Source organism: Triticum aestivum, chromosome 6D (genome assembly GCF_018294505.1).
Source record: "Triticum aestivum cultivar Chinese Spring chromosome 6D, IWGSC CS RefSeq v2.1, whole genome shotgun sequence".
NCBI classification, from domain to species: domain Eukaryota; kingdom Viridiplantae; phylum Streptophyta; class Magnoliopsida; order Poales; family Poaceae; genus Triticum; species Triticum aestivum.
The window spans coordinates 138,184,543-138,193,474 of NC_057811.1; the positions used below are offsets into that span (position 1 = coordinate 138,184,543).

At 44.4% G+C, this 8,932-nt stretch overlaps 1 protein-coding gene across 1 annotated transcript; it reads left to right on the forward strand.

The window, feature by feature from the left end:
- Positions 1 to 454: 454 nt before the first annotated feature.
- On the forward strand, positions 455 to 7,065 carry LOC123144140 (probable LRR receptor-like serine/threonine-protein kinase At5g45780). Its single transcript, XM_044563177.1, has 11 exons — positions 455 to 739; positions 862 to 994; positions 1,121 to 1,192; positions 1,982 to 2,125; positions 4,203 to 4,274; positions 4,370 to 4,429; positions 4,636 to 4,709; positions 4,825 to 4,974; positions 5,052 to 5,387; positions 5,612 to 6,003; positions 6,363 to 7,065. Exons 1-11 carry the CDS (start codon positions 613 to 615, stop codon positions 6,681 to 6,683), a joined length of 1,881 nt encoding a protein of 626 aa, XP_044419112.1. The 5' UTR covers positions 455 to 612; the 3' UTR covers positions 6,684 to 7,065.
- The last annotated feature ends 1,867 nt before the right edge of the window (positions 7,066 to 8,932 follow it).

Consider the following 8,932-nt stretch of genomic DNA (forward strand, 5'->3'; position numbering starts at 1 on the left):
AGCGGATGACGGAGAGAACTGGGAGACCCGAACAAATGCAAGTTTTGAAAGACATGCAGATGAAATGCACATGATGATATAGCAAAGTGCAACACGTAAGCGAATGAAATGGCAACAACGGTGAATAACTGAAAGACACCTGGCGCATCGGACTCGGGGCGTTACACCCAAATCCAGCGGTCCTTCGCGACCAAAGGCAAAGGCGTTACAAGACGGTCTAGAACGCATCAAGGAGAGGATTGGACGGTCCAAAATTACTGAGCTATGAAGAGGCTCACGTTCATACGTGAATTTAATTATACGATACTCTCATTACGACCAGCCTCAGAAAAAAAACAATCAAAAGACTGAAACCAAACACTGGGCACAAATTCCGGACCCTCGAGAGCCACCCGTCTCTCCACTCCATTCTACGGGCTCAGCAATTAAGGCCCAGTTAGCCCCTCCATTTCTTAATTAATTAAGATTCCCAATTTTTCAGACCAACTCGCATTAATTAAGATTTAAGTCGAGCCTAATCTAGTCCCCGGCGCACGCACTGCGCTCGATAACAGCAGCACCCATGGCCACGGAGCCCGTGCAGAGACGCTCTCAGTCACGCCCCCACTTGCCATGGCGAGACTAACCTTCGCCGCCGGCGCTGGCGCCGTGGTGGTGGTAGCCACCGCGTGGCTCCTCGCCTCTGCTGGCGTAGCGGCCGGGGACCCGCCGCTCTCACCCAAAGGTCTCAACTATGAAGGTGGGTGCGCCGCTTGCGCCTGGCGTTGGCTGGGGCGGCTGGGTTAGGGTTTGCGGATTTGGTACTACGTGGAGGATGTTCTCGTGCTAACTGTGCTCGGTGCGCTTTGCGCGGTGTTCCAGTGGCGGCGCTGATGGCGGTGAAGAGCCGGATGCGGGACGAGAAGGGGGTGATGGCCGGGTGGGACATCAACTCCGTCGACCCCTGCACCTGGTCAATGGTCGCCTGCTCCCCCGACGGATTCGTCGTCTCGCTGTGAGATCTCGCTCCCTGATTTGTTGTCTTGTTGCTGGACTGCGCCTGCGCGAATGCTCCTTCTGTTGTTGTTGCTTGGCTGTTGTTGGTGATGCCGTGCTGTTTTGTTTGGATGCTGGAGCGCAGGCAGATGGCTAACAACGGATTGGCGGGGGCTCTGTCGCCGAGCATCGGGAACCTCAGTTACCTGCAGACAATGTAAGGCCTTGGAAATGAACTCACCTATCCGATCACAGTTCCTGTTTCCTTAGTTCATTTGACACGGTGTGTCTTGCAACACCGTTTCAAGTAGCTGTCGAGCTGAATTGCTTCAAGATGAGGAGGTTCATGCTTGTGTGTCTAGCCGTTGGAAAATTTGAAGCACAACTGCTGTTTAGGTTGCAGAGGCCAGGGAGTAATAAAGCTCTTTCTCCCCACCCAGCAAACAAAATTACTGTTTAGGCGATTCCGTCAGTGCCTGATCAGTATCGGGATAGTTAGGGAGCTGAAGGTGGGGAACTATACAATACAAGTCTTGCCTTTTGAATTTATGATGCGTGCAAACTCTCAAGGCCAGGACAAGAACTGGTGAATAGAATAATGCTGAGAGATCACAGGCGGTACAACCCCTCATGAACAAAATTTGTTTTCTTTATTTGACAAGAATGGGTGTTATTGGGCGTACCGTATTCTTTCAGAACTCAACACAGCTAAATCAAGCTTACTTTATACGATTGGATTGACGGCGAACGTCCAGCTAGACTTTCTATTCCTTATTGTACCCATCATACTGTGTTCACCCTACTTATATGAACATGACCTTATGCGCATTGTATGCATCATATTTATTATTACTTGTGCTCTCTCAGTCATGGGATTGTATTCTTTCTACTGTACTGTTTGTAGATCTTGTTTCACTGACTTCCATCTGTCGCACTGAAAACGAAATTTACTACCAATGCTTTGTTGCTCAAGCTTTTTTTTTCTTTTTCTCTTGCCCCACTTCAGGTTACTACAGAATAACAGAATATCTGGTGAAATTCCTCCAGAGATAGGGAAGCTGGCCAATCTGAAAGCTCTTGATCTTTCAGGTAACCAGTTTATTGGTGAAATCCCGAATTCACTGGGGCAGCTGACTCAACTAAATTATTTGTAAGTATATGCTATCTATTACCTCAAATTGACAATCTATCTATTTGGATTATTTATGTCTTGCTCTCTAAAGCATCACTGTGTCTGTTAGATTTACATGCATATGTTACAGGTGAATTCTGATTAAGTTTGTTGTGTATGCCTGCCCAAGAAACGAAAACTCCTCTGTTGTGAATACAACCCATATTTTTTTTTAGAAAAGGAGGATGTACCCCCGGCCTCTGCATCTGGACGATGCATGCAGCCATATTATTAATTATTCACAAAGACCATACAAGGTGATACATCAATAAGCCTGAAGCCACCATCTTGGCAACGCTGTTGCTACTCCTATCCCCTTGATGAAGGTGTGCCGAATGTCCGGGCCTAATACCAAACAGACATCGCACCAAAGCCTAACATCTAAAGCCGGGTGTCCCATCCAAGCCACTACCTGGATTGAGTCCCACCCCGGTCTGGCACACTCCTAGTGAGCACCGCATGCTGCAAGGGCCGTCACCTCCATCATCCCTCGGTCCATCCTCAGAGCAAAAATGATGTACCAACCTTGCCAGGCCTGTCTGCCATCAACGCCACCATGACGCCAGACAGCTTCCTCCTCCTGCGCACGTCCATCCAGACACATCCATCGTCGAGAATCAGCTACACCATGCCGCCAATACTCTTCGTCGTCGACGCGGTAGATCCAACGCCGCTCCACCTGCCGACCTCCACATCGTCTCCGCTGCAGGAACTGCCATGTAGAGCCCACCACCCACAGTACCTCTCCCCCGAACACCCAAGCCTCCCAAGACGGCGCCTCCATGGAGGACACGACGCTAAGGGCGGCGCCGCCGCCCAATCCAAGACGGATTTTGGACTTTAGTCCGGGAGTGGGTCAGAGGTGGATAGGAGGGGACCTCGGCTTCGCCTCCAAGGAGGGTAATGACGCCAAAGCCGTTGTCGATGCCGGGTCGAGCTAGCCGACCAAAGTTTCCTCCGGTCCCCAACCTGTACCACCAACCTCTGTCTGCTCCGGATCTGGCCTCAAACCGAGAAACGAAACCATCCGGAGAAGAAAGCACCATGGGGTGACTCTAGTGCAGATCCGTCCAGGCTCCAGATCCAGAGAATCCAACCTGGGCAACGACGAGTACCACCACCCCGCACTGGCCGCCGGCGTCCAAGCGCCAGATCGCGAAAGATCAGACCCGAAAGCGACGGCTCACGCAGCCACCAGATCCTGGCGCTCCCGCAACCGCCAATCCGTGCTGCAAACGTGGACTCCAGCAATCGGCGCGTCGTGCACGCCGCCGCCAGGATCCGCCCGCAGCGCCGCCGAACCCCACGGTAGTCCGGCGCCACTTCACGCACAGGTCGTCCCGTGCCAGCCAGATCGCGCGTAGGGGAGAGATACCCCGCCGCCGCCCTTGCCGGCCAGGCTTCGCCCGGCGGCCCTGCTGGCGGCGGCGAGGGTGAGGGAGGCAGGGGAGAGACGCCCGACGGCGGCGGCGGCTAGGGTTTCCCCCTGGCCGCCCACGGGGCGGACGAGGGGGTTACGAGGAGGGGGTGGAATCCGTTGTCTATGCGCCCATATGATGAATTCTAATTAAGTCTGGTCATACAATGTCAGATGGACCATGTAGAATTAAGCAATAACCACTACACCTGCGATACTAATCTATTGAACTAATTCTGAGTATAAAGCTAGCAAAGTCGTACAAGCTTGATGACACAATGTGTACAAATCTAATTTTTTGGAGCTATGTCACTGTTTGAAAAAAGCATGCATACAATTGTAACACAACAGTCATACCTGCACATGAACCATATTTGGAACTATGTCTAGAACTCTAGATATATTGTTCCTCTTTTGCCCGTGGGCCACGGCAACTAAGTGAAATTGTTGTATGTTTGTACTAGTAATATTTTCAGTTACCTATTTGTATGGTTTTCTTATATTTCTAAGTAATTCACATTTTCGTATGCAATAAATGTTAGAAAAATGTTTGCTATCTTTTCTTAAAATTACTAGCCTGAGCAGACACACGGTTTGACAACTAAGTTTTTGATGACTGTTGCTTTGCAAATCCTTCAGGCGCCTTGATAAGAATAACTTGTCTGGACAGATCCCTATAGATGTTGCGAAGCTTCCAGGTCTCACATTCCTGTATGTCTCCAGTTACATGTTTATTCCTTTTTTGATAAATGGTGTGGCTAAATGTGATTCTTGATGTTCAAACTGACGTGGGAAATATGTTTCAGTGACATATCATTCAACAATTTAAGTGGTACAGTTCCAAAAATCTATGCACATGACTACAGGTAAGTGGGTACGAGAGTATGTATAATATGCTCCATTTTTTTTTTTTGTTATTTAACTCCATTTGCTCATCCAAATTCTTTGCATAACTGGGAAGTAGTGCTTGTGTCATCCTTCATATGCTAAAACTCGTCATAGTCATACACACATCATTTTTTCCTTTCTATTTCAATACTTCACTGAATATTACTGTACCTATGCTTTCCAGTCTCGTGGGAAACAAGTTCCTTTGCAATTCCTCAATTCTACATGGCTGCACACATCTTAATGGAGGAACTAACGGTAACGTTTTTACCTGACATCATCTGTTTTTTAATCTTTACTACAACTCTACAAGTGTACCCTTTTGAACTAACTTACCTTTTGGGAAGTGGAACTAACTTACCTTTGACTACAGATACAGTGTCTAGACCGTCAAATAAAACGAAGAACCATCATCAATTAGCATTGGCAATTTCCTTAAGTGTCACCTGTGCCACAATCTTTGTCCTGTTCTTTGTATGCTGGCTAAACTACTGCAGATGGCGTTTGCCTTTTGCTTCTTCTGGTAATTAGCTAATCATCTATAACCTTACTATCGGAAATAGTATATGATTTGATGACCACTTATTTATTCAACTATAGATCAAGATCTTGAAATGGAACTGGGTCATCTGAAGCATTTTTCATTTCACGGCCTGCAAAGTGCAACAGACAATTTTAACTCAAAGAATATATTAGGCCAAGGCGGTTTTGGTGTTGTTTATAAAGGCTGTCTCAGAAATGGAACTTTAGTGGCAGTCAAGAGGTTAAAAGATCCCGATGTTACTGGTGAAGTCCAATTCCAGACAGAACTTGAGTTGATTGGCCTAGCTGTGCACAGGAACCTTTTGCGCTTGTATGGATTTTGCATGACCTCGAAAGAAAGGTTGCTCGTATATCCATATATGCCAAATGGCAGTGTTGCTGACCGCTTGAGAGGTAACCTTTCATACGTCCACAAAATTTTATTTTTCTAATAGAAGTCTATGTTTTCCTTACTAAGAATTACTCCCTCCGTTTGGAAATAACTGATGAATTTGAACTAAAACCACGTCAGTCATTTCCGAACGGAGGTAATACTTTTTTTGCCCTGTGTTTTGCTATTCTATTATTCCCTTGTTTTCTACCCCTTCTCTTTTTAATGTAAAGTGATTTTTTTGCAGAGTATCATCATGGAAAACCTTGTCTTGATTGGAGTAAACGTATGCAAATTGCTATTGGGGCTGCCAGAGGACTACTATATCTTCATGAACAATGCAATCCTAAGATCATTCACAGGGATGTCAAAGCGGCAAACATATTGCTTGATGGAAGTTTTGAAGCAGTCGTTGGGGATTTTGGATTGGCAAAACTACTTGACCGACAAGATTCGCATGTTACTACTGCAGTTCGGGGAACTGTTGGTCATATTGCTCCAGAGTATCTCTCAACAGGGCAGTCTTCAGAAAAGACCGACGTTTATGGGTTTGGTATTCTACTGTTGGAACTGATCACTGGACCTAAAACCTTGAGCAACGGACATGGTCAGTCCCAGAAGGGGATGATTATAGATTGGGTAACTTCTTTTGCTCAATCTTTACGTACTATATAATTGATGGCATAACCTGGAGTAATTTGACGACCATTTCCAACAAAGTTTAGCTAACATGAATAGGGAAGATCTAAAACAAAAAGCTTCTTTTTCCTTTGTATCATCATATATTCGTAGTTGATGATGAAATAAGTTTATTGGCAAATCCTTAATACAATGCTTAGCAAAGGCCTAGTTGATTTCCTGGCATAAGCAGGTACATATCGGATTTTTGTGGATAACACGTTCATTTAGTATAATGCTAGGAAGCGCTCCTGCCATTTACATGGAATTCGTGGTATACTCTGTTTATCACCTGATGTCAGATTTTTAATCCTCTGCAGGTTAGAGAACTCAATGAGGAAAAGAAACTGGACAAACTAGTGGACAGGGATCTCAAAGATTCGTTCGATGTAGCCGAGCTAGAGTGTGCAGTAGGCGTGATTCTCGAATGTACCCTCACCAACCCTATTCTGCGGCCCAAGATGTCAGAAGTTCTCCAGGCCCTTGAATCTAATGTGACGCTGGCAGAGAATGGTGTGGACTTGAATAGAGAAGCGCTGCTGCCTTATGGAGGCTCTTGCAGTTTCTCTGTGAGACATGAGGATCCTCACGACTCATCGTCCTTCATAATAGAGCCAATTGAGCTATCCGGTCCTAGATGATGACAAGTGCTGGTTTCACGAGAGAAAACAGAGGAAAGCGATGATAGTTGTACAAAACATGTATAGACTGGATGTAGTCCAACTTGGGAGGAGTTTCCTCAGGTTGCGTCTCACAAACCATTTTCGGCTAGAAACTAGGAAGATCATATGTTTCCACTGCAAATCTGTATGCCACCACAAACTGCAACCAGTATGGTCTTTAGGATAGAGATAATTACCATGAAACCATCACATTTAGGTCTAGGGTAGCGATTGGTACCAGATTTGGAGCAAATCACACCGCAACACCATTTTAGCTTATGAGAGAATCAGTGTGGTTACCTTGGCACCAAACATGGCGGTTTTATGCAATTTTGGTCTCCTGAAGACTATTACTTCTACATAAGTTGTTGTGACCCCTAAGTGGAAGGGATGATGTAAGTGCAGCAGCAAATATTTTTCTCAGTTGAGAATTAAGGTTTATCAAACAAGTAGGAACAATGGGTATCACAGGTAATGATAAGTAACTGTACACAATTCCGCTCTTCGTAGTTACAAGAATTATAGTCCGGTCTACCTTTAAACAAGGGGATTCCTATTTCACATCTAGATGCAATGTACGCGTTCTTTGTTGTCTTCTACTCCATCCGTTCCAAAATATAGTCTTTCTAGAGATTCCACCAAATGACTACATACGAAGCAAAATGAGTGAATCTACACTCTAAAATATGTCTACATACATCCGCATGTTGTATTCCATTTGAAATGTTTAAAAAGACTTATATTTAGAAACGGAGGGAGTAATTATTACTGGTTTCCAAGACGTGGCATCTTTAAAAAAAACATCCTCTAAAAAATGGCAAGTTTTTAAAACGTGTTCTGTAAAAACATGGCAACTTTTGGGATTTGTAATGGCACATGGTGGTAAAAAAATGTTCTTTCAAAAAAGGAACAATCCGGGATTTTTAGCTGAATTTTAAATAAAAAACAAATTTAACTTCAAATACATAAAGTTGTGTAAGCATATGTGTTCACAAAACCCACTTCAGTCCAAGTACCCCCTCCGCCTTTCCGCGCTGCCTTTTTTTAAGAGAAAAAAAGAGTGACCCCCCTAGCAGCGGTTCTAGCGAAGTAATCCAGAAAACTAACGTCGCACCAGCCTTGCGCAAAAATCTAGGACGTGGCTAGCAAGCGCTCGGGCGCCTGTTCATGTGATCCAGCACCCTATTATATATGTAAAATACAACAGATTTCTCTCCACACACTTCCAAAAAAGGAACCACTCTGTCCCCTGCTACCACCTTTTCGCGTACCCACATGACCTTGTAACGTTACCAAAGAAATCGGTCCACGTCTTGTCCCTACGTGCGTTTATTTGAAGTTCAAAATGTCTTAAAAGCCATAATTTTTGATTCAAGCATCGAAATTCAGTTTTGTTTTCACCGTTGGGTTTCTCACGACGAGTTTTTCAAAACTAGAACCCACTAGAAGCATACGCGCGCCTTGCTGCACCGTTCTATTTTTCTACCTTTTTTTGTTTGATTGTTAATTCACCAATAGATTCTTTGCTGCTCTATTTGAGGGTCGGGGGTTGTTGCTCATTTCAAGGGCATTCTGTGTTTTGGCTTCCATAATTTTGGGGTGAGAACACCCTTTATTGCATTGCAGGATATGTTCGGATGCTAAGACATATCATCATCTAGTTAGTAGGATATTACTCACTTTTTTACAACTATTGTTCTTCACAAAAATGATATATATTAGCAGCACTGCCAAAAACATATCCAAAATAGTGATTGGTGTAACGCATGTCCCGGCCCTGCAGGGTTAAACCATAGTACTGGATGGACAAGATAATATTCATCTACAAAACTAATTCAAAACTAAGATATGCGCAACTGAGGTTTCCGATTGTAGTATTCATCTAAAACAATCATACAACTCTATTATTTGACCAATCAATTTTTGATAACCTACCTTGGTCACATACAAATAATACAAAACACCAACAATAATGGTTTGCAATTGAAGGAAATATGCCCTAGAGGCAATAATAAAGTTATTGTTTTATTTCCTTATATCATGATAAATGTTTATTATTCATGCTAGAATTGTATTAACCGGAAACTTGATACATATGTGAATACATAGACAAAACAAAGTGTCCCTAGTATGCCTCTACTAGACTAGCTCGTTAATCAAAGATGGTTAAGTTTCCTGACCATAGACATGTGTTGTCATTTGATGAACGGGATCACATCATTAGAGAA

Bases quoted from the DNA above. Each gene is read 5' to 3' on its own strand.
- LOC123144140 (XM_044563177.1), top strand. From the start codon at position 613: ATGGCGAGACTAACCTTCGCCGCCGGCGCTGGCGCCGTGGTGGTGGTA. The intron at 995-1,120 runs GTGAGATCTCGC...GCTGGAGCGCAG, and splicing joins GACGGATTCGTCGTCTCGCT to GCAGATGGCTAACAACGGAT. The intron at 2,126-4,202 runs GTAAGTATATGC...CAAATCCTTCAG, and splicing joins CTGACTCAACTAAATTATTT to GCGCCTTGATAAGAATAACT.